The 26434-nt window shown below is 45.9% G+C and overlaps 1 protein-coding gene across 1 annotated transcript in view; it reads right to left on the bottom strand.

Moving 5' to 3' along the window:
• Positions 1-24293, bottom strand: part of MMP21 (matrix metallopeptidase 21) — a 105690-nt gene extending 81397 nt beyond the window's left edge. The window contains exons 1-2 of the mRNA XM_069611507.1: positions 24082-24293; positions 3163-3302 (exon numbers count right to left, since the gene is read on the bottom strand). Of these exons, the coding sequence (XP_069467608.1) occupies positions 3163-3302; positions 24082-24151 (210 nt within the window). The 5' untranslated portion in view covers positions 24152-24293. The remainder of the gene's footprint in view (positions 1-3162; positions 3303-24081) is intronic.
• Positions 24294-26434: the final 2141 nt, after the last annotated feature.

Here is a 26434-nt window from a genome sequence, read left to right as displayed (position 1 = left end):
CCAGCTGCAACTGTTCTTTTGCAAAGGTCTAGCTTCCTCTTGAAGGCAAATACTTTTTTATTCATTCTTTCCTCTGTGTTCCCATGTCCACAGGAATGCCCCCAAAGGTGGGATTGGGAGTTTCTGGGGTGGTGAGTTCTAGTGGTCTTAGTTTCCTTTATAAAATACACAAATCACATAGTATGTCAACCAGACAATGTATCATTGTGTACAGCTTAAAGGGGGCCACCTGACCCAAAGCAGCACACTAGGAGATGTATTTTGGAACAATCAGCATTGTAAACACACCTCTAGTTTAAATTGTAAAGAGTGCTTGTGCTGCAATTACAAGCACCCAGTTAATAAAGTCCAGACTTAAAACACTTGATCAGCCTTCGGTGAGTAAAATAACCTTATAAAAACAAAATGCAGCTTTGCATAAAATTACAGAGAATTTTGGGATTATGGGGGTAATACCGCTGAAATCCACCATGGAGTCCTATGGACTCCAATTAATGGGGACTAACACTGCCTACCACCACTTGTAATCTGGCAGTAATACCGCCAGACCAAGTGGCAGTAATGGCAGTACAGTTTGGTGGTATCTCAGCAGATTTACAGGCCACACAGAGACATCACCTCTCTCCATGTTGTCTTTTATTGTAAAGTGGATTACCAGGTTTCAGGTGACTCAGACCCCTATCATTCCATCCTACATAAACTTGATGCCCCCAGGCTGTTCTTCTAGTCTACTTTTATTCTACCCATGTAGATCCAGGAACGTCATACTCCTGTTACTTTCATGGATTATTTTACTTCCTGTTCCTTAAAGCCAGGGGTCTTAAACATGTGGCTCTCCAGATGATTTGGACTACGACTTCTATGATCCATCACCATTGACTATGCTGGCTGGGGCTGATGAGCATTGTAGTCCAACACATCTGCAGAGCTAAAGGTTGCAGAACCCGGCGTCCAAGCAGAGGCCTGGAACTCCATACTGCCACAAGCACCTTATCTTTTGACTCTGGCTCTGAAATAGAGACTTTATACCGGCCGTTACCCACAACCACTGGTTGTTAATATTATACCTTGGAGCTGCACGCGTTAATAGCACTAGTGCAAGAAACGTTCAGGACGGGCGGTAAAAAGACTTCTGTGGGTCTTATGCGGCCTATGAGTTCACAGGGTTTGGTTGACCAGGGAATAGGACACGAGGCATGGAGTTGGGACAGGATGGCATGTTAGCTGCTGGAAACCTTTCAGGTGGCAACCGTAAACCCATGAAGAGGGAGCGGAGATGTGCAGTGCTTCTTTGCCCCCGTGATTCTCTGATTTGTCAGAGCTACATTTTCAAAGCTTCTCTATGAATGGAGCATGAGTGCATTCATCTCTCAGTTGACTCACACAGTTATTGTTCTGTCTGCGTCTTTCATTTGTTATAAAACAGCACCCAAGGTTGGTGGCTCTCAGGGAGTAGGGAGCCTGGGACGCTCCAAGGACAATGAACTGGCAGCCAGGGGGTTTTAGCAATGCGCTACTTTTGTAAACAAGATGAACCCCCCAAAAATCTTTTTTTTGTGACTGCACCAGTAAATCATCAAGAATCGATGACTGGGAGAGAGGCTGCAGGAGAGCGATTCCCCCTAATCTGTATGGTACAGTAGCACAGATAGGAGAAAGAGGTTGGTTGGCTCTCGACTTACATCTACCTGTTCAGTAGCACAACCTGGAGTGGGTAGTTGAACTGGCTTTGGGGTCCCCATTTCTCTGTGATAGCATACTCTTGAGGGCATACTTTTTTAATGAACATTTAATTGCAACTGCATGTGTATACCAAGTGCTTCATTTGTAAAACACTAGGTGCCTGTGCCCAAATATGTTCTAGCACTTCTGTGACACTGCCACCCAGGGTCGGACTGGGACAAGAAGTAGGCCCGGTCACCCAAAAAAAAGTGGCCCACCCCTCGCCTCAACAAAGTGGCCCAGCCCTCGCCTCACGACACTTGACCTCTGATGATATCACCGCAAGTGATGTAATTTGACCCCACACCAAAGTGACATCCCGGGAAGCGATGAAACACAACCTTTCACCCCTTGACAAAATAGGAAGTGGCATCAAATAGCATTGTTCCTAAGTAAACTACACTACGAAAAATATGGTTATGATTTCACTAAGGTGATATACATTTCACACAAGAATGGATCACCATACGTATCATTAATATCTGTGTGTATAGATCCATTTTGTCAAAATACTGTGACTCCAAGCAGACGTCCAAGGCCACATGATAATATGGTATTATATAGCACTTACCCTTAAGCTCTTCTTTATAGAACAAATATGCATACAATATCACCCAACCTGTGTTGGTGTACTTATATCGACCCAAGAAGGGTGAAAGGTTTTTGAAGAATAAAAACTGAAAAAATACATTTTAAAAAAATTAATTTTTCCGATTTTTTTTTTCAAACCGGCCCAAGCATGGCCTGAAACCGGCCCTTACTCCCCAGGGACGATTTCGGCCCAGCCAGGGGCCAATCTGACCCTGCTGCCACCACCCATAGTGCGAGAGAGGCCGGGCCTTTGTGGGGTCTCAGGCTCCATTAGGAGCCTATTCATGAAGACAAAAAAAAGCACACGCATTCTTTCGCCGTGATAACCATCATCAAGGCAAAAGAAGGTGTGTGCTTTTTCTTTTGTCTTCATAAATAGGCTCCTAATGGAGCCTGAGACCTCACAAAGGCCCGGCCCCTGTCGCACTAAGCATGTGTGGCAGGGGCCGTGGATCGGGCTGCTGCTTGTTAATGAAGCAACAGCCCGACCCTTTGGTCATTTATCCTTTTTTGTTTTTTTCAAACTGTGGATACGCGCCCCCCCAGTTTGAATACCGCTGCGCCTAAACCCTCCCCTCCAGGACCATACACCAATGAGTCCTAGAGGGGAGGGCTTAATAATCGCACATTTTCGCGATTATACCTGGCCCGAGATAAGTGATTCAGTATCGATGGAAAGGGCCATCGATGCTGCGTCACTTCTCTCCGGCCGGGGGGGACGGGGGGGGCTCGGGCCCCGGACCCCCCCGTACTCGCGCCCCTGGCAGCATCTGAAACTGAGAGGCGACAGAGGCCACATTTCGGATTACTGCCACCAAGCATTCTGTTAATTGGTGCTGAATGACTTACTTTCAGAAGACTGATGCCACGGTCGCTGCTTGGAGCTGTAAAATGTTCGTCATCGTCAAAGTGAATGTCTCCTAGAAACCAGGCATGCGCAAACTCCTGGCCTGAGCCATCAAAGGCGCGCGCACATCCCAAGTGCCGACCTGTGTAAAGGAGAAACAACGCCATGGTACAGTTAAACATGTCAAAGGCGGATGCCGTCACTCTATCATATATATTAAGTGGGAGACACTGCCCTCTCACTCTCTAAAAAAGGTCCATTCTTTGCAAAACCTCATCCATACACATACACTGTTATGACCTGGGAATAATGTAAATAACCACTCTTTCTTACCTGGTAAAGACTGAGGTACCCTCATTAACCCCTGAACTCTTAACATAGTGAGGGCTCATCTCTGCATGTCAGAAATTATTTTTTTCCCCTCGAAAACATGGTCTAGGTTTCTGCTGAGCAAGAGTTCCAACCGGAATGGACCGGATAATATATAATCTGGGGGGGAACAGCCATCTTGATCAAGGCTATCCACTCTATGGCTGAGAATTAGGCTGGCTTAAAGACTCGGACCAGTAATATGACATATGACTCCTCTCCATCGCGATACCCGTGCTCATAACAATCTGTTACCACAATTGTATACAGTATTTTATCTTTATCCCAACTTTGCAACTTCATCGTATTCTGGATTCTATACCATGCATCATGTAATATACCTAGACAAATGTACTACCGGCAAAAATGCGCTAGAGAACAGGAGGAGGTCAGAGAAAGGAAACTTAGGAAGATGGGATAACATCAAGAGAACAGAAGAAGGTCACGAGAAAGGAGACTGCGGAAGATGGGATAACATCAAGAGAACAGAGAACAGAAGTAGGTCACGAGAAAGGAGGCGGAGGAAGATGGGATAACATCAAGAGAACAGAAGGAGAGCACGAGAAAGGAGATTGAGGAAGATGGGATAACATCAAGAGAACAGAAGGAGGTCCAGAGAAAGGAGACTTAGGAAGAGGGGATAACATCAAGAGAACAGAAGGAGGTCCCTAGAAAGGAGATTGAGGAAGCTGGGATAACATCAAGAGAACAGCTGCAGGTCACAGGAAAGGAGACTGAGGAAGATGGGATAACATCAAGAGAACAGAGGAAAGTCACGAGAAAGGAGACTGAGGAAGATGGGATAACATCAAGAGAACAGAAGGAGGTCCCGAGAAAGGAGAATGAGGAAGATGGGATAACATCAAGAGAACAGAAAGAGGTCACGAGAAAGGAGACTGAGAAAGATGGGATAAAATCAAGAGAACAGAAGGAGGTCCCAAGAAAGGAGACTTAGGAAGATTGGATAACATCAAGAGAACAGAAGGAGGTCCAGAGAAAGGAGACTTAGGAAGATGGGATAGCATCAAGAGAACAGAAGGAGGACATGAGAAAGGAGACTGAGGAAGATGGGATAACATCAAGAGAACGGAAGGAGATCCAGAGAAAGGAGACCTAGGAAGATGGGATAGCAACAAGAGAACAGAAGGAGCAATGAGAAAGGAGACTGAGGAAGATGGGATAACATCAATAGAACAGAAAGTGGTCACAGGAAAGGAGACTGAGGAAGATGGGATAACATCAAGAGAACAGAAGGAGGTCACGAGAAAGGACACTGAGGAAGAAGGGATAACATCAAGAGAACTGAAGGAGGTCCAGAGAAAGGAGACTTGGGAAGATGGGATAGCATCAAGCGAACAGAAGGAGAACACGAGAAAGGAGACTGAGGAAGATGGGATAACATCAAGAGAACAGAAGGAGGTCACGAGAAAGGACACTGAGGAAGAAGGGATAACATCAAGAGAACCGAAGGAGATCCTGAGAAAGGAAACTGAGGAAGATGGGATAGCATCAAGAGAACAGAATGAGGTCACGAGGAAGGAGACAGAGGAAAAGGTGGTCACCTCATGATGAGAAGAGAAAGTGATAGTGATGTTAGTGGTGAAAAAAGAGAACAGGAGGAGGTGGCGATATGAAAAAGGGAGAGTGAACAGAAGAAGGTGGTGGCAAAAGAGACAGAAGAGGTTTATAACATCAGGAGGGAAAATTCAGTGGCGTCTCCAGTAATCAGATGTAGGGGGGCATAGTAGAGGTCACAGGCAACAGTAGGGGGGCCCACCTATAAATGGGCATTATGAATGCTGTTCCCAAATTGAAATGGGCAAAGTAGCCCAAAGTGACTCAGGTGAAATAAAAAGTATGCATTTCTACAGAACAATGTGTGGGGAAAGTTGGATTAAAAAAAACCTAGCAACAAGCAATTCTGATGCCAGGGAGTCAATTTTAAGTACAATGCCAATTATGCATCACAGCTCAGTATAATGACACCAGTTTTAGTATTGTGCCAGGACACCATGCAATTCACAGTGTTGGGTTTGGAAGTGCCAGCATATAACAGAATTAGTTGCAAGGTGTTACCATCAAAAGGCCAGGTTACTTCAAAGTATACCTTAGTGTTGCCAAAATCATGCAGGGTGCTATCAATTCAGGGTGACCCGTGCTGCTTGGTAATACAAACGTCAACCTACATAGGGTAACGTTTAAATACACCATGGGTCTCTTAAACACAGCAATGCTCCGCTCAATGTGCCAGCTGCTAGTTAAGCATAGCCCTGCCGGTTTTAGTGATAATTTCGAAAACAATAATGTCGAAAGGCATTATTTCGAGAAAAAAAATGTAGAAAAAAAAAAGTCAATTTTTTTGGATTATTTTTTTTGTTTTACCCCCTTTTTTTTACTCCCGGACCCCAAAATAAATATATAATTTAAAAAAACGGAATTCCGACATTTTTTTTTCCGACATTTTTGTCATTCAACCTTATTTTTTCGAAATTATGACTGACCACCAGCCCTGCCAGTTTCAAACAACTCTACTTAATCACAGTCAGCATAATGCCACTTCCAACCGTACCATGCCAGCCTTGCTGAAGCCTGCTCCTGTATGGCATCTGCTGGCATAAGTGCAGCCTCAAATTCGCCAATATAGGCCTGGTCAGTCACCATAAGTAATGTATAGCCTTTCAGGGGCTGCAATAATATGCCAAGTGCAGCTTCAAATGTGCCAATAATACCATCTTATGGCTGGTAGAGTCACCATGTGTAGATTATAGCCCCACAAAACCAAACTCAAATGACCCAACACCACCACCAGCCAGAGCACAAGCCCCATACCTGGCATCCTACCCACACTGCCAAGGGTGCAAGCTCCATGCCTGGCATCCTGCCCCCCCCCCCACACCACAAGGCATAAGCCCTATACCTGGCATCCTGCCCCCACCATCCTGAGCAGAAGACCCATACCTAGCTTCGTGCTTCCCACCACCAAGATTGCAAGCCACACACCTGGCATCCTGTCCACCACTATCCAGAACACAAATCCCATAGCTGGCATCCCGGCCCACACTACACAGAGCACAAGCCCCATAGATGGCATCCTGCCTCCCCATTACCCAGACCACAAGCCCCATACCTGGCATCATGCCCCTCTCCACCCAGAGCACGAGTCCCATCCCTGGCCTCCTGCCCCCCCCCCAGCCCTACTGCCCAGAGCACAAGCCCCATAACTGACATCCTGCCTCCCCACCAACCAGAGCACAAGTCCCACAACTGGCCCCCAACACTCAGTGTACAAGTCCAGTACCTTGTATTCTGACCCCACACTACTCAGAGCTCAAGCCCCATAGCTGGCATACTGTCTATCCACTACCCCGAGCACAGGCATCCTGCCCCCCAACGCCCAGAGCACAAGCCCTATACCTGGCATCCTGCCCACTCCCACCAAGATTGCAAGCCACACACCTGGCATCCTGTCCACCACTATCCAGAACACAAATCCCATAGCTGGCATCCCGGCCCACACTACACAGAGCACAAGCCCCATAGATGGCATCCTGCCTCCCCATTACCCAGACCACAAGTCCCACAACTGGCCCCCAACACTCAGTGTACAAGTCCAGTACCTTGTATTCTGCCCCCACACTACTCAGAGCTCAAGCCCCATAGCTGGCATACTGTCTCCCCACTACCCCGAGCACAGGCATCCTGCCCCCCAACGCCCAGAGCACAAGCCCTATACCTGGCATCCTGCCCACTCCCACCAAGATTGCAAGCCACACACCTGGCATCCTGCTCCCCAACAGCCAGAGCACAAGCTCTATAGCTGACATCCTGTCCTCGCCCACCTAAAGCACAAGCCCTATACCTGGCATCCTGCCCTCACCATACAAAGGACAAGCTCCATACTTGGCATCGTGCCCCCACTACCCATGGCACAAGCCACATACCTGGCATTCTGCCACCCATCACCCAGAGCACAAGCCCCATACTTGGCATCTTACCCCCCTACACAGAGCACAAGCTCCATACTTGGCATCCTGCCCCCCACTACTGCAGGACGCAAGCTCCATAGCTGGCATTCTGGCCCCCATTACACTGAGCACAAGCTGCAAAGCTGGCATCCTGCCCCCCACTACACAGAGCGCACACCTAATAGCTGGCATCCTGCCTCCCCACTACACAGAGCACAAGTCCATACTTGGCATCTTACCCCCCCCTACACAGAGCACAAGCTCCATACTTGGCATCCTGCCCCCCACTACTGCAGGACGCAAGCCCCATAGCTGGCATCCTGCCCCCACCACCCCGAGCACAAGCCCCATACCTGGCATTCTGGCCCCCATTACACAGAGGACAAGCCCCATAGCTGGCATCCTGCACCCCATTATACAGAGCGCACACCTCATAGCTGGCATCCTGCCTCCCCACTACACAGAGCACAAGCCAATACGTGGCAACATGTCCCCCACTACCCAGAGTACAAGCCCCATAGCTGGCGTCCTGCCCTCCAACAACCAGAGCACAAGTTCTATACCTAGCCCCCAACGGCCAGAGTACAAGCCCCTTACCTGACATTCTGGCCCCCACTACACAGAGCACAAGCCCCCTACCTGGCATTCTGGCCCCCATTACACAGAGCACAAGCCCCATAGCTGGCGTCCTGCCCTCCAACAACCAGAGCGCATGCCCCATATCTGGTATCCTGTCCCCCTAATACACAGAACAGAAGCCCCATACCTGGGCCCTTCTTCCCACTCCCCACCACAAAAGCCCTGCAGCATCCAGGCCATGACAACACCCCCTCCGAAACAAGCTACTTTGAGCTACAGTGGGCAGTGCTGGTTGAACGGCCTCATGATGTTGGTTGCGAGGTGTCAGCCTAGAAGTGCATTCCCCTTCTGTTCTGTTCTGTGCTGGCTATCTCCATGGAGAGGCAGCCAGCACAGCAAACCAGGCCAACACCTGCCACCTGGGGAGGGGAGTGGGACAAGGGGAGGCACAAAACTTTGTTGGGAAGGCAGGTGCCCCCCTGGCCCTACCCTAGAGATGCTACTGGGAAGATTAGATCGTAGGTACTGGTAACAAAAGGCATCAGAACATCAGGAGGTGGAAAGAGAAAAATGAGACGACAGGAAGTACAAGTGGAGAAAGAAAGTGGGAACCACTGAGCAGGAGATAAGGCCAGATAATGTGGTTTGCTCAATGGAAGAAAAGGCGCTAGAGGAGAAGTTGAGACCTAGTTGCCAGAAGGAGGGGTGAACTTCAGGCTCTTGGAGTGACAAAGAACCAACTAGGAAGAGCATGGTATGGAGTATGAGAGTGAAAAGCGGAGAAGACCACAGACTGAGGGTGGTCGGAGTCTAGCCAGAAAGAACAGGAAGGTTCAGGTGGGACAGGTTGGCGCTAGGCAGGACAAGAGAGCGGGAGGTAGAATGATACAGGGTGACAGAGGTTAACAACAGGACAAAGAGGAAGGAACCAAGGGTAGCTTCAAGCCAACCCATGAATCCTTCTCTGGTGCTCCCGGCCAACTACTATCAGTTCACATTACTTGGTATGGAGTTATTTGAGGGGTACAGTGCCTCTGAGAGCCTGAGTCCAGATTAGATAAAGAAGAGTGTTCAGGATCCCCATAAAATCCTCAAGGCGGACGAGGCGCGACAACTTCTGACAAATGCTAGAGAATTTACATGCATCTGGTGGGAAAGACCATTTCTTTGTGGGAAAACCATCCTTCACACTCTCATTCATTTATTTTTTGGGAAGATCCCAATTCTTGCATTTAACCTTACCCCAGTTATACGTAGTCCCAGAATAGAAATACAGAACAGACAATGCATGTACTTGTCTCCCTTCTTGATCCCAGGTGTCCTACTTGATAGTCCCTTATTCATATTGACCAACCATGCCAGCATGTGTCCCCCAATGTCAACTTCTGCATGCATTTTGCCATCATATACATTAAATCCATGCTTAACAAGTATATTTGTAGCGGTTTAAAGTGACACCATTTTGGCATTTAATTGTCACTGGTCTTAGGAGTGTTCCACAAAACAGACATCCAGGACTACTAGCAGGGACATTAGTTTCCTTACTTCGTAAGTCAATCCTTTTCTGATATCCCACACGAGGTGGATATGCATACACCTCTTACTGTCACGCTACAGACCTCCCAAATAAGTGCCCTTCTAATGCACGCATTCTTATTTTGCCACAAGTATTTACTACTGGTCTCTCGGTGTGTGTGTGTGTGTGTGTGTGTGTGCAAACGCAGCATCATCAAAAGCCTGCACGTTTAGGCTCCAATTGAGGCACACTGCCTCCCCTGGGCCAGACTGTACCACTACCTCTAGAGGAGAGTTAGCCAAGTGAATCCTGTCTAAATAGCATACCTTGCTAACGTCTGCAGTAGACACACTTCCGATTAAACATAAAATCAATTCTAGTAAAATGGATTATGCATGTTAGATGATAGGGTGCTTGGTCCTCCGCTTTTTCACTTTTGGATGATAATATTTTAGAGTCTGAGCCCTGCAAGGGATATCTACATTTGTGTCCATGGTGCAAATAAAGTCTCCCTACAATAAATAAATAAATAAATAAATAAATACAAAATAATAAACACTGGTGCCTGCCATCCGTCTGTAATTTGGTTGAAGAACCCATGGTCCTCTAAATTAAGAGAATACCTGTTGATGGAAAAAAAACATTCTTCCCCCACAACGAGATGTCCAGTGCAACACATCTACATGATGGATCTATGCCTGACCCCTATATGAATGTTCGAATTTGAGAACTGGTCCATATCAACGTGCCCCTACCTGAAGACGAAGAGCATGAGGCATACGGTGCCCCTCCTTTTAGGAGGTTAACTTTCTGCTTTATTCCTTAATTCCATGTATTTCCTGAAGAAAAGCCAGTTTTACAGCGTTTTGTGTAGATATGTAAAGATCCGTTGGCTCTGGATGGCTTTATTAGTACCCCTGATAGTTCAGGCTAGGACGAGCCACACAGTCTTAATCGTATCTTGCAACCCCTGTACATCATCCCATCCAAGCTTACGAAAACTCCTAACTGGAGGGATCACTAGGGCGCCTTTTGGGTATCTGTTCACACCCTCTACACCTCCCTGCCCGCCCATTAATTATTTACAGCCAAACCAGACGGTGCCAAAGTAACTGGTGATAAAGAAGAAATCTGATGTGAGGGTGCAGAAGTAAGGCTCAGACACAATGGTGGCATGTTTTTAGGTAGAAAAGGGGTGGACAAATGCCTCTCAGTCCCTAAAACTAAGAGGGGTTTCCCTGCCTCTAAGAAAAATAAGGAAATTGTGGAATTCTGCTTGGTGCTTGGGGACAAAAAGAACTAAGGGGGAGACAGTTAAGAGTGGAGAAACTGGAAATGGATGAAGAGGAGCAGGAATGCGAGGAGAGTTCAAGCCAAAGAGCCCTGATAAGGGTGCGGGCAAACAATGTTATTATTAAGTAGTGTGCTCCAAGTGGCACTAAAGGGTAGGATAAGTGGGGTAGACGATGACCTGAGCCCTTAGACGTTTGATGCTGTAAAAGGGGGTACACCTCCAGCACATTTGTGAATAGATTTTTGCAGTGCAGGGGGTTTACAATATGAACTGGCCCTGATCATAACAAAGGATGCTAGTAAGTGATCGCAGCATAGCTGATATTCTGTAGTTTCATTTGACTTGTGGGTCCAGGCTATACGCGCAGTAGAGCCCTGAGCAGTAAGTTCATTATCACAGAAGGAAGAAAAGCAGTCAACATTTTATGCGGATATTTCTTGCATGTAAACTTTAATTTAAAGGAGGAAAATATCTATGACTGTGTGACCTTTTCCCCACCAGTGATAATGAAGATGGGCAGTTCGCTTCCGATGAATGTCATTGATTTAGCTGCCTTCATTGTGTGTGTTTAGATAAACAGGCATAAGGCTCAGTTTCTCTGGCTTTAGAAACTATTCATGGTGATGTCAAATACAATTTCCCTTGTGTTCTTTGGCTGCCTGCTCTTGTGCCCTGACAGGATAGAACGTTTCCCTCACTTTTTTCATTTTGAATTGAGTCTGGCAGTTTTATCTCTGCCTCTTTTCACACACTGCTGTGCTTTCTGGCCTTTCTCCCATGGCAGGGAAGGGACAGTCAGGGAATATAAACCAAGTCGGCCATTTTAGATTATGTCAGTTACTCTTTGTGGAAGCCACCATACAGAGCTGCTTCATCTTGATAAGAAAATGTGTCTCTGCAACTGACCATTTTATGTTTTAGAGTTTTGGGCTCTTCATTGCAAAGAGCTACATTCTCTAACATTGTGAAGGAAAATGTAGTTCCTTTTTTGATCTACCCCACAAAGGAAAGGCCACACATGTTCTTCTAAACCAAAAGCCTGTGCTCTGATGAAACTGAATAACAGTTTGACAATGCCAAAGTGTATTGTAGTAAGAATGTATTTAAGTATATAATTTCAAAGAGAAATACGAACATAGACAAAAGACTGAACTCAGAGCTCCACTGAGGACTGCCTAAAGTAATACATAAAAAAAATATGTATTCTTTGATTTTTTAAGAAACCCTTTTTTAATTAAATATTTATCAACAAAGAATAACAGTCGATGCATTTTCTCACCCCGGCTGGTGAAATAGAATTTAAACGAAATGTCCAGTACGTTGACAGAGTCGTAAACTTGTATCTAGTCTTTTGGAGTGGATGTTGACTTTCTTGAAGATGACGTGCTACGCTTGACTCTCATTTGTTACGGATGTTGGAAGTGTGTTCTGTATTAAGTTGTTTCCGTTCACAAGTTGTCTTTCCCGTGTATAGTTTTCCGAGGGTCATTTTATAAAATACACAATATGGTTCAAACGAGTAGTAGTTTATTGCTTTGACTGGATGTTGCACCTGTTAAAAGCATTGGCTAAATATTCTCGTCTAAGTATATTATTGCAGCATGCACATGCCAAGCAAGGAAAGGGTCCTTTTCTTTAAGTTGTTAAAAATGCATGTTTCTTTCTTGGTACAAATCAGCTTCCATAATTCAACTAAATATGTTATTCGTGTGTTTGTATGAACATCGTGGTTGGCAGTTAATTGGTGCATTTCAGGGCTGCATTGTAAGATGTGTTATTGTGTATTATTATTATTATTATTAGTATGTGTTTAATAGAAGTGCATGCTGGACCCAATGTTAAGGGACAGTTGAATCTGAAAAAAGTTTCTTTCATAAACTTGGGTTGTAAAGTATGTGGGTCTTAGACATCACCGGGACTTATGGGCAGTGTCGCTAGATACTATGGAGTTCAGGCACTTTCACTGTGGACTCTTCTTGTCCATGCTTCTACTTGTCCACTGGTGTGCTTTCCTTCTAATAGTTCTGCACATTGCCTTGTCTGTGGTTCCTCATCCATCAACAGCCACCAGTCTAGTCAGCTATTGGCAACGCTGTTTCATTATACGTATGCTGTGGGATAGTTTTGGCGAGCTCTGTGCTGACAACTATTTGCATCAATTGCATTGATTGCGACTATGTTGCGCGCTTAGTTTCTGTTGAAAATGGTGTTCTAGTGGGTCATGGTTGAGGCATGTCTCATGGGTAGTTGCCGGTGGGCGTCGCTTGAAGACTTGCCATTACTTGGTATATCCATACACAGTTCGAACTGCTGCGATGAAGAGGGCGGAGTGATAATGCCCCGATTACCTTTGAAGTAAGGGATAGGATGAACTTCTGAGAAAATACTGGCCAAAACGAGGACGTTTGAATCAATTGACCCCAACGGGAGGACAGCATACTAACAAGAGAGCTAACAGGAGATTTTCTGTTGTTGTACGAAGATTTTGGAATGCGATATTTCATGGAACTTAAGAGCAGACTGCATCTCAGCAGTTATGGGAATCACACCTCTTATGATGATCACTCACATGACCATGGGTAACTAATCTGCAACAGCAGTGGCAACAACCCTCTTGCTTATCACAATCCAGATGTGGCTCCAAGTACACATTCAATGTGCGGCGAGAACGAACACTACAAATAAAAAAACATTCTCTGCAGGATGTACTTAAACCCCAAACGCTGCTAGGACCACTGCTGCCCCCTTTACCAGCATGCCATATCCATGGACACCACCATTCCAGGCCTCTGAGAGCATTGCCCCGCCCCCTGCCAATTATAAGGCAATTTTACAGTACTTATGGTGAGATTGTCGATTATTGCATGCTGACGCTCTGTTCACTGTCTCCATGCATTGGCATCGCTGGGACCTTGACATAGATCACGTCGCACAGTTTTGAGGTGAGAGGTACATGGAATGGGGTGCCCTAGATGCTGGCACTTTCGTGCTGATGGCTATGGGTACGCCTGGGCTTGCCATTCTAGTCACTTGCTCAGTTTACAGGCCCCGGAGAATGCAGGCTTTTTTCCTTCTGCAATGATGTGCATGCCCTGGAGGTGGGATACCTCTAAGGCCATGGAGTGTGGTGTCCTGGATCCTGTACTACGTGGTAGCAGGGTCAGACTGGGGCATAACATTGTATCGTGCACCAAATAAAAAAGCGTCCCACTGTTGCAATGACAACTCATGCCTATTGTGACAGACTCTTTGAGTACTACTCAAGGGGAAGCTTTTTGAAAAATGTGATGCCAATTGTGAATGTTTAAGAATAGTTATTCAGTAACAATGGCCATAACTACTAGCTGCATTTTGAAGTAACTCAACGAACTGGCCCACAGTGGCCAAAAAAGTGGCTCACTCTGACCAGAAAAACTGGACTGCACTAGCATTTTGGATTTGTGCATTTTCCTATTGCCCTGTAGGCCAGTCCGAGCTTGCGTGGTAGTGCGTCCTCTTCAAACTGTGCTGTTCCGAGAACATGCAGGGTAATTGGTTATCTAAACCCCTGCCTGCCGCATTTGAGTTAAGCATATGGGCAGCAGACACGCCCGTTTCTTTTGCACTCGGGTAATTTCAGTGTCTATTTCTTTTGGAGCCTAATGTACTTTTTTCAATTGGGTAATGCTTTCCTTTGTACTCTTTTCATTAGGCGATTTGGTTCAAATTAGGAACAAAACGCTGTTTCGGGTTCTAAATGAAGGGATTTCCCATCAATGACTCTGGTTTCTCCCTTCTCCTGCCTTGTTTTTACTGTGGAGAGGCAGTCAAGGGTTTTTCTATTGATAAATGTGGCGGCATCAACTGCCTGGACCCATTTCAAGCTCCAACAGAAAGAAACATGCTTTACATGCTTCATGGCCATGCCTCCCTAGACCTTGAGAGCAGGCTTGGCATATGCGTGACTGTTCAGTGGTTCTCCTTTCATTTGTTGTTCAAGATTTCAGTATGTAGGGAAGGGACGTCTTCTACGTTTTTCTCACATTTAGCATTCCCTTCCCTTGACTTTACCAGCCCAAGTGGGCAGGTGTGCAAGAAAAATCACAAATTAGTATATGGGTATGGCATATGGTTTGTGGACTGCTGGAACTCGAACAGGTTCTTTGTGGTTTCCATCACACACACACACACCACAAGTGGCATGTGAGTTTGTGGACTGCTGGAACTCGAACAGGTTCTTTGTGGTTTCCATCACACACACACACACACCACAAGTGGCATGTGAGTTTGTGGACTGCTGGAAATCTATCAGGTTCTTTGTGGTTTCCCTCACATACACACACCACAAGTGGCATGTGAGTTTGTACTAATGCTTGACACGTGTATAATAGGAAGCCTCTGCTCTTGCCATAGAAAGACTAATTCCCCTGAGTGGCGGGAGTGGGATGTTTCGATTCTATCAAAGATACATAGGGAAGTATTATACTTCCCTTCATCCCTCCCTCCATTCCTCACTCCCTCCCAGACTTTAGTAGCAACTGCTTCATCCCTTTAGGTTGTTATCTGCAGGTACCCAGTAGGAAGTATTGGTAGGGTTTTCCTATTCCAAAGCCTTTGACACAAACGATGGGCACTGACACGAAATTACATCTGCCCTGCAGGAGTAAAAGTGTGAGTAATCGCTAAAGCATCTAGACTGCACTCACACTGCTACAAAACAAGAACAACCCCAATCGTCAAGGTAAAACAGCCACAGTTAAGAGATATGCCTCCTTCATCTTTTGGGGTAACGTGGGCCGAGGGAAGGCTATGCTCTCGAGAGGTGGGAATGAGGTTCAGTAGGAACCCAAACAGCAATAGTAAAATATTACAAAATAAAGGGAATGTTCAATCAAGGTTCTATAAAAATAGATATACTTTAATGAAACACACCACCTGCAAAAATAACTAAATAGAAAACCACTGTACAGAGTGCACCCCTGGCGCAAGAACACAAAATAAGAACAGATAGAAAGATGTAGCACTCTGGGTCATGAATCAGGAGTTTAAGGCCAGTAAAAATCACAATGTTTGTAAAAGGATATGCCCTGGTGCAAGGAGGGAGTAAAGGTGTCCTAACCAGTCTCTTGGGACCAAAGGTCACAATCCTGCTAGCCATAGCAAGGGTAATCTGTCTGGGGGAATACACACATTCCCTTTCACAGCTGAGCTGGGCTGACCCATGTGCGATATCAAATTGCTGTGGCTGTAATAATTATGATGAATACCATCTGCCATAGCAGAACTCGGGTATGCTTATATTTTTAGATGTATCTGCCACAAGGATATTAAACTCATAATTACGGTGTTTTTGTACAGGAGTGCATGTCTTAAATGCAGCCCGTGCACTGCAGAGACTTGGCTACCACTGCTGCTGTCAATTGGGCACTTGTGCCCTCTGAACCTGCTCTCGCGCCACTGGTATAGCAGGTGCTGCAGATCAGGATACTGATGCAGCAGGGCACAAATACACACTATGCTTTTGGCAAGGAGCTTATGATGGGGGAATCAGATCAGCAGATTACCCTTCCAAAGCTGGAATTACCTGTATCACTTTATCCCATAATAGACATTGACACGACGGTTCTAATATTATAGTGTTGTTACCCTCCTCTTTTTCGTTCAGATGGCCGTGTTCTCCCTTCTTCCAATGCACTTTGAGAGTTCAGGAATGTGTTCACAGTCAACATGTATTTACAAATACTCGTCACCCCTTCCTTCACTCTCAATTGCTCGTGTTTTGCTCCCTTAGAGACAGCATTACCCTGTTCATGAGTTTGCAGAGCGTTTGCTTTCAAAGACTCTGGCCTGTTTTCTCAGAGTTACTCCTCTACACAGGAAATCAGTGTGTCCTGAATTTTACAGAATTTGTTACAGAATTTTGCAGTTGAGCAAGTGATTTGAGAGTGCACGTACACGAAAGCTGCCCAAATAGTTCAATTTACAATGTTGCGTTGTTATATTCCCTTCCAGGTTTGCTTTTAAGAGCAGATGCGACTAGGGTGAGTAACACCGTTACCTGCAGTCTGCCGCTCCCAGTCTGGGGCTTAAGCACCCACCGCCCCAGCACTTCAAAGTATTTTCAGACGCAGGCTCTCTTGGATTCCTTGCAGTCCCAGCCTCCTGTACTCGCTCGCAAAGGCATAGTAATGCTCCGGATCTCCTGTGAGACTGCAGATCATGTACCCTTTAGACGATGGATTTCCTCAACATGCTGCGATTAGCAAGGACATGAACGGACTCACCATTCATTTGTTGGTGGTTTTGTTGGAAAGAACAGATCTTCGTTGAACCCAAGGAAAGGATACCTCTGCCAAAACAAGGAATGTGCCCGTTTCCCCTTCCTTTGTCACTTGGAAGAAAAGGAGTACCTTTGTGGTTTTTATCCTGAGCTAAGGAACAGTCTCCCGACCACAAATTCACCTTGCTGCGATAAAAGTCACTTTCTTTACAGAAGGGTGGCATGGTTCTTTCTTTTTCTCAATGATGTCCTATCATTACAGTGTTCAAAATCACTTATCGATGCCTTGCTTTAAGCCAATAGGTTTCTCCATAGGATGTAACTGACTCATTTTGAATGTACCATATGCTTGCCAGATATGTTATGCCATTTTTTGGGCCTCATTGTGACTTCATGGTGTGGCAGCTTTTAGAAGAGCACCACCAATCAGTTCACATTGACCCCACCCTTACAAACTCAGAGGAGAAGAAACAAATTGGACTCCTCGCCATCAGATGGAAAATTGCCATGAGTAAGCCACGAAACAGATACCTTTAATGTGCAATATATTGTCATAGGTATTTTTATATTTGTAGTCATACTATGAATTAGTCTTTTTTAAATGAGCATATAGTGTTCACAAAATCACTTCTAGGGACTTCTAGTTTTGGTAGTTAAGGCACATTGTAATACAATGAGGATCACACTATTTAGTTAAGCGGTGAAACTGGAATTTGAGACCAGTCGGCAACATAAGCACTTGACCACGTCTTCTCAAGTGCAGTTCGCAATGTTTAGCTATCAAGAATGCGTCGTTTTAAATTGATGACTAGAAAAGTACACAACACATGATAAAGCAACCTGACAAATATACGAATCATTATAGAAATATATTAAGCAAAAATAGCATTCTCACAGCTTTCTTTTTGTTCCTCATATTGAGCTTGAATTTCCTCCTTTGGGTTTTGCGAATGGACTTTCAAGACTTCAGGGCATACACCAAAATATACTGCGTGATGCGCTCACTTGCTTGCAAGCATCCCTATATAGGAAAGCAAAGATTTAAATTGCAGTCCCGTTAGCTCACTTGTCAACAATTTCTTGTGGGGAGCAATATTTTAAGAGGTTTTTGCTAATCTCAGTGCAGAATGTGGGAACTTTGAAAAAACAATTCCTGGGCCAGTGTTGCTTCCCAGTCCACCCCTGGTAACAGGACAGTCCTACACTTCCATTTAATAACGATGCATTTTGGGAGTTGTAGTCTTGCTTCACCTCCACTGACCCATTGGGACCGAAGTACAACATAACCTCGACTGTTGGACTGGATGTCCCGGTGACATGGAGCCACCTGCCAACCCTTTCACAATGCCAGTGAGGGGGCACTGCTGCGTCCGGGTCTGCGTTCCCTTTTGTTTCCTTCGTGCACCCTGCCAGATCTGGCTTTTAAACTCCCCACCTGTTCTTTCAGTCTGCCTAATTTTCCATCATTACAAAGCCATTCATTCCATCATCATGAGGCTGGCCTGCCTACAAAGATGTCGTGCTTTCCGCGGGTAGGCCGTAAATCCGTTATTGCAGTAATCGCTCATTGCGCAGGTGTTCTAATCGGCCTTCACCTGTCTGTTGGCGAGGCCCTTTATGCTCGCAATGATTCTGCCGCCATCTGGGCCTATCTGCGCGCAGCTGCTCCTGTGACAAGCTGAGTGATGGCATGCCAGGGCGCGGATAAAGCGACGAGGCGGTGGCCAAGGGAGCAGGGGAAGCTGCCAGGGCTGTCCCGAGGTGTGCTGAGGTCCGGGCCTAAACATTTGGTGGGGGCACTCTTGCTATTCTTTGCACTTGCCCAGTGATGGTGGGCCCACGAGTATTCTCCTATGGATGGAGGAACCTGAATGTGTTTTTCTTGTTATCATGACTGCACATAAAACAAGTCCAGGTCAAGTCAGGCTACTATTTACATAGGAATGTCAATCGATAAACACCAATAACAATAACCAGTTGTTTCTAGGTAGAACTGGCATCAACCCTGTATCCATGGTAGTTTAGAAGATGCTAAAAACCCACATGCCACTAAATGTACCAAGTAAAAACCATTTGCAACTGATTGGCTGGAATATCCGCTGAGGTAAAATGGGGACCAGTCTCTGCAATAGAGGTTCACTCCAGCGCCATGGGTATGTGACTTTCAGGTGCCCTTGCCAACCCTGCTGCGCACCTGTCATTAAAGAGGACAGACCCCCCTCCTCGGTCACATAAGTCTCCGGTTTCAGGCATCCTCCATCCCTTTGTGCATATCAATTATCAACTGCACCCCCTAATGCCTGCCTCAGAGGGAGCATAGACCTCGTTTTGATCCAAATTGCCTCATTTTAGACTCTGAGGCGCTCTGAAGTTACTGCCTTTTGGCAAATTGGTTTGGCACTACACAAAACTTCGATTTAATATGATTAAAAGATACTGACCATAGACAGTAAGCTTCTTTAGCACATGTAATGTTTGGTCGCCCAATGGCATTGGCCGATTACTGCCAGTAGTATCCTTATCCCTGCTGGTGTAGTGGACAGGATAGAATCTTGGACATTGAGTGGCCGTGGACTGGCGCATTTCTAAATGAAAATAACGATCTCATTAAAAACACGCGTCATAAAAAAAAGCATGTGTGTGCGCTCGTACCACTCGGGCATACTGGTGGAAAAGGCATTTCAAAGAACAAACTGGGGGTAACAAATTCTGTGGTATGCTTTCCACAAAGTTGTTTATGGCAGAACTCTTTGAAATCCCAAACTAGTGGATTAACCAATGCTTTTTTAATTTGTATTTAGCACCAAGATGGTCACTATTTTCTACATTCCTAGAGCCACCATAACTGTTGCTAACAGCAACACAAACTAAGGACAGACCCATATCTTGCAGGGTAAGAGAGGGAGTGCTGTGATTATCATGGTCAAAAGTAGTATGACATCGGCAGCGACCGAGGCATCCCTTCTGGTGGTGACTGACTTGGTATTTGGAGACGTGCCTTCTATGGCAAGACCAGGCGCTTCCTAATATGCATTAACTTATTTATCTACTCCTCCAGCAGCAAAGAGCATTAAAAGGTTCCCAAAGAACCTGAAACGGAGCTCCTAATGAGCAGCGGTCACGACCCCAAGAAGAACCAATTACTACAGGTCCCAGCAGAGAAAGGTCCTTGCCATGAGTCCTTCTTCCTTTTCTTTGCTGCTCATCACGGCAGATAACTACTTGCAGTTTGTGTTCCCTCGTTGCTGCGTAATCGTGTTTCTCTTTCTGTGCTTTAAGTGCTATTATATATATGGTTACTAGCGTTATGTTACGGTGTGGATGTTTCCCCAAGTGCTACAGTAGCGCACTGGTACGTTCTGTGCATACTAAACTGGGCGGCCCTGTTTCAATGTCCAAACCACACGGAGATACGTATTCACAATAAATTAAGCTGAGAATACTCGTTGGTTGGGCGCTCAATAAATTGAGCCAGCAACCCTGTTCACCTGTGTTTCTTTTCTGAAGAAGAAAACCCTTTAGGTTTAGAGCAGGGGAGCCGTCTTATGAATTTCCCGGGGGGTGGGGGGGCAAATATAGGAAGTGACATCGCCGGCAGTTATATGACCGCATTTGCACGTAGTCGCCAACTTGGTGCAATGAGGACTGGGGGTATGGGGGGAGCAGAACAGTGGAAAAATTGGCTAGCAAACTAGCCATGGTAATCATCATGCTATAACTGGCTCCACTCAGGCAATCATCATGCTGTAACTGGCCCCACTCAGTGGCAATCATCATGCTATAACTGGCTCCACTCAGGCAATCATCATGCTGTAACTGGCCCCACTCAGTGGCAATCATCATGCTATAACTGGCTCCACTCAGGCAATCATCATGCTGTAACTGGCCCCACTCAGTGGCAATCATCATGCTATAACTGGCCCCACTCAGTGGCAATCATCATGCTATAACTGGCTCCACTCAGTGGCAATCATCATGCTATAACTGGCCCCACTCAGTGGCAATCATCATGCTATAACTGGCTCCACTCAGGCAATCATCATGCTGTAACTGGCCCCACTCAATGGCAATCATCATGCTATAACTGGCTCCACTCTGTCAATCATCATGCTGTAACTGGCTCCACTATGGCAATCATCATGCTGTAACTGGTCCCACTCAATGGCAATCATCATGCTATAATTGGCTCCACTCAGGCAATCATCATGCTGTAACTGGCCCCACTCAGTGGCAATCATCATGCTATAATTGGCTCCGCTCAGGTAATCATCATGCTATAACTGGCCCCACTCAGGCAATTATCATGCTGTAACTGGCCCCACTCAGTGGCAATCATAATGCTGTAACTGGCCCCACTCAGTGGCAATCATCATGCTATAATTGGCTCCACTCAGGCAATCATCATGCTGTAACTGGCTGCTATAACTGGCTTCACTCAGGCAATCATCATGCTGTGGCAATCATCATGCTATAACTGGCTCCACTCAGGCAATCATCATGCTGTAACCGGTCCCACTCAGTGGCAATCATCATGCTATAATTGGCCCCACTCAGGCAATCATCATGCTGTAACTGGCCCCACTCAGAGGCAATCATAATTCTGTAACTGGCCCCACTCAGTGGCAATCATCATGCTATAACTGGCCCACCCAGTGGCAATCATCATGCTATAACTGGCTCCACTCAGGCAATCATCATGCTGTAACTGGTCCCACTCAGGCAATCATCATGCTGTAACTGGTCCCACTCAGTGGCAATCATCATGCTATAATTGGCCCCACTCAGGCAATCTTCATGCTGTAACTGGCCCCACTCAGAGGCAATCATAATTCTGTAACTGGCCCCACTCAGTGGCAATCATCATGCTATAACTGGCCCACCCAGTGGCAATCATCATGCTATAACTGGCTCCACTCAGGCAATCACCATGCTGTAACTGGTCCCACTCAGGCAATCATCATGCTGTAACTGGTCCCACTCAGTGGCAATCATCATGCTATAATTGGCCCCACTCAGGCAATCATCACACTGGAAATGGCACCACTCAGTGCCAATCATCATACTATGCCTGGCCCCACTCAGTGCCAATCATCATGCTGAAACTGGCCCCACTCAGTGCCAATCATCATGCTATAGTTGGCCCCACTCAGTGGCAATCATCTTTCTATAGCTGGCCCCACTCAGTGGCAATCATCACACTGGAAATGGCACCACTCACTGCCAATCATCATACTGAAACTGGCCCCCCTCAGTACCAATCATCATGCTGAAAATGGCACCACTCAGTGCCAATCGTCATACTGGAACTGGCCCCATTCAGTGCCAATCATCATACTGGAACTGGCTCCACTCAGTGACAATCATCATGCTATAGTTGGCCCCACTCAGTGGCAATCATCTTTCTATAGCTGGCCCCACTCAGTGGCAATCATCATGCTATTACTGGCCCCACTCAGTGGAAATGGTTATGCTGGCCCCACTCAGTGGCAATCGAATTTCTATAGCTGGTCCCACTCAGTGGCAATCATCACACTGGAAATAGCACCACTCATATGCAGTGATCATGGTATGAACCACCCCACCATGGGGCAACAATCATATTATGGAGCACCCCAGCAAGGGGAAATGATTGTGGTATGACCAAACCCATGCAAGGGTAAGGGCCATTGTGTGACATTTGCCCTCCATGGACAATGGGGATGGGTTGGCTATTGCAACTCAACCCAATGGTGATAATCATGGTGTGCATGACCCCCGCAAAGTATGGTCTGTCCCCACAAAGACAATGATAATAATTAAACCTGGCCCCACACCAGGCGCAGTGATCATATTAGCCAACCCCACTCCACGGCAGAGATGATCATGTGATCCAGCCCGATGAAGGGCAATTATCTTGAAGTGCTCAAGCTTACCAAAGCTCATGATATGGCTGACCCAGTGCTCCTGTCCCTCTCAACAGAAGTGATCCTGGCAAGAGCAGTTCCCAACCAACAGCAGTAATCGTAGTTTGACTAATCCTTTCATACCCCAATAGGCAATGATCCAACTATGGCCAAACCAGTTTCAACATACCAAAAGCGTGGTCATGGTCTGACTGATCCCTCCAAGAGGAGTGATCATGTGTCCCAACCTGATGAAGGGCAATTACCCAAGTATGATCAAATGGACCCAATGTCATGTGGCTGAAATGTGTTCCTCTGCCCTTCAAGAGAAGAGATCCGGACATGACCGATCCTCCAACCAAGGGCAATGACCAAAACATGACCAAACCATGGCTTTGCATATGTGCCTAGATTTATTAAATCGTTTTGGGTTGGGTGTACCTCTACATCTCCACATCTGTGCACCCCTTAAGTGGGGTGCACAGATGTAGAGGTACACCCAACTCAAAACGATTTTTAAAATGGAGGCAAAGCAATAGGGGTGCACAGATGTAGATGTAACATTGTTTAACAGTGTTTTGGATTAGGTGTATTTGTACATCTGTGCACCCCTCTTGCTTTGCATCTTTGCCTCCATTTTTAAAATCGTTTTGGGCACCCCTTTTTCCAAGAGGGGTGCACAGATGTAAAAGTACACCCAACCCAAAACGGATGGAGTCACAGATGCAATGCAAGGGGGTGCACAAATGTAAAATACATCCAACCCAAAACGATTTTTAAAAATTGAGGGACAAATGCTGCTTTGCATCTGTGCCTCACTTTCTATAAATCGTTTTGGCTTGGGTGTACCTCTACATTTGTGCACCCCTCTTGTCAGGGGTCCACAGATGTAGAAGTATACCCAACCCAAAATGATTTTTAGAAATGGAGACACCGATGTAGAAGTGGGGGAAGGGAAAGGGGTAAACAAAATAATGGCAGTCGGGGAGAACAAAAAGTAGCAGGGAATAACAAAAAAGAGGGAAAACATGTAAAAAGGGAAGAAAAAAGAACATACCTGCTGCTTCTGATGCTGCTGCTTTTCCAGCGTGCTGGTCTCTGCTTCGGCTAGTGGCGTTGTGCCCCATGTGCACGGAAGCAAAACAACAGGAGCTTCCGATGGCCCCTAAGCCCTCCCCTCCAGGACCACCCACCAATATGAGGACTGGAGGGGAGGACTTAGTTAGAAATGTTTGCGGCTTTTACCCGCTGGGCACAAAGGGCCATCCATACTGCGCCTCTTCTCTCCGGCGGGGGGGGGGGTGCTCAGCCCTGATTTAATTATTCTGGTGGGTGCCTGGGCCCTGGAGTACCAGCGTACTCGGCGCCCCTGAGTTTAGAGTAGGCAGCTGTGATACTCCCGAGCAGTGATGTGATTAAGCTGCTCTACTAAATGGGCCCACAGCGTCTTTCTTAGAAGAGATTGACAACGTCTGTGGTGTTCCCACGCCGTGATTCAATTAGCCAAGTAATGGCGTCAGACATTTTAACTCTGCACTTCGGCTGAGTCAATGCCCCCCCCCCCCTCCACTCTGAAGGGCAGATACGCAGACGGAAATTATAAACTATAAAGCTCATGCTCCCAGCATACTCGATGGGTAGTTAAGCTCCCTCAAAGGGACAAGACAACAATATTTAGTTTGATATTATTTCTGCTAAAAACATTAGGGTTTCCTTTTCTGTGTCTTATACTCCACCACTGTTTATTCTTCTTCTTTTAAAAGATAGCGGAATAGGTGATTTCCAGGTTTCAAAAGGTTTATCATTGTGAGAACACTCTGTAATGAATTTACAGCTGGTAAATATAGTAGTTAATATTGTTGGGTAAACTTCCCACAAGTTTTTTCCTACTTCAGTAAACGACAATATTATCTCTATGTTTCTTCTCTTTCAAGATTTCTCATGGTTTTACTAATGGTGGGCGTTTCATAATTACTACATATCTATGTATTTTAAGGTCAAAGTATTGAGGACTCTAAGACTATTTGTGCCTCCCACCCACCCTGTTGTTTCTCTCTTCACTCAGGTACTAATTACTGAGAGGATGAAAAATGTTTCAGAGGCTAACCTTCCTGCTACATATTGATTTGGGCTCTGTTCAATGCAGTGGTGTAATACAAGTTGTTCCAAGTGCTAAAGAAGAGGAAGAAAGACTCATGACAAGGACCTTTATGTGCTGGGCCCTGAAGTGATTGGTTGTTCTGGGGGTCATGACCCCGGCTCATTATGAGCTCTGTTTCAGGCCCTTTGTGAATCTTTTAATGTTATGCACACATGCAGTCTAGCACCTACTCGATCATCCCATACCTGGACTCTGGTCCCCCAAGGGCGCTCAACCTACAGCGCGTTGTGACTGTACTAATGGTGAAAGGTGCTATACAAATGACACACTACTACTACTTATATCTAAACATGTCTTTATAAAAAGGTGTTTTTTTCTTTGCTGCTGCACTAGTAGATAAAGAGGTTAATGCATAATACTCGACTCCATGTTTTTAGTTTAATCTAAACTCCCATTCACAATAGCGAGGGGGATAAGCCATGTGTCATTGTGTGTCCTGCAGAACAGTTGCCAATACACTGAGAGTTTTGCAGCAGTACCAACCAATCAGTGGCCAGCAATCTAAATTAAATATTGCCTTGGTGCCCACAGTATAAACAGATTATTGGTTTTAATGTCGCATGACCCGCTACAAGCGTAAAGACATTTTGAGAGGGAAATCAAATGTTTTATCAGCAAAAGAAGCTACTAAAAAGGGGAATAACTTAATTGCACTAGCTTTGTGCACTGGCATTTTTTAACTGTACAAAGTTCTTGTAAAATGCTCATTTCTACTATGGAGTTTGGTACTGATGTATGACAGCAAGAGAATGGGAGAGTATTGCTGGCAGGGGTTGGAGTACGGATGTTGAAGTCCAGGGGCTCTGGCTCGAGGGGGACTGGATCTGGTTTGGCTAGGGGATCAACCCTAGGAATTGGCCCTCTTCTGGCTTGGGTAGAGATTGGGCATGTGCTGTATGTGGTACCACCAGAGGTTGGCTGTGCAATACCTTGCCTTGGCCAAGAATGGAGGTGGTGATACGTATCCTTTCGCCCCTTTCTTTCATTAAATTGTTCTTCTTTGCGCACCCTTTATAACTGCTTCCTTTATAGGAACTCATAAGCATCACACATACTGAGGGCATTTATCCTCAGCCTTGGGCAGCCTATTTATCTAGACCTTTTAAGAGCCACGGCCCATCCACTTGGATGATTCTGATCAACCATGCCCAGGATATGCTTAGGATGGCTCCAGCAGATCTCGGGCCCCTCGCGCATCCATACTTTACATATATATATTTAATAATAAATAAACAATCATCTACACCTA

This window comes from Ambystoma mexicanum, chromosome 8, assembly GCF_040938575.1.
Source record: "Ambystoma mexicanum isolate Mex_15411 chromosome 8, UKY_AmexF1_1, whole genome shotgun sequence".
Taxonomy (NCBI): domain Eukaryota; kingdom Metazoa; phylum Chordata; class Amphibia; order Caudata; family Ambystomatidae; genus Ambystoma; species Ambystoma mexicanum.
Note: the sequence above shows the minus strand (reverse complement) of the source record. Positions and strands in the feature narration are given on the sequence as shown.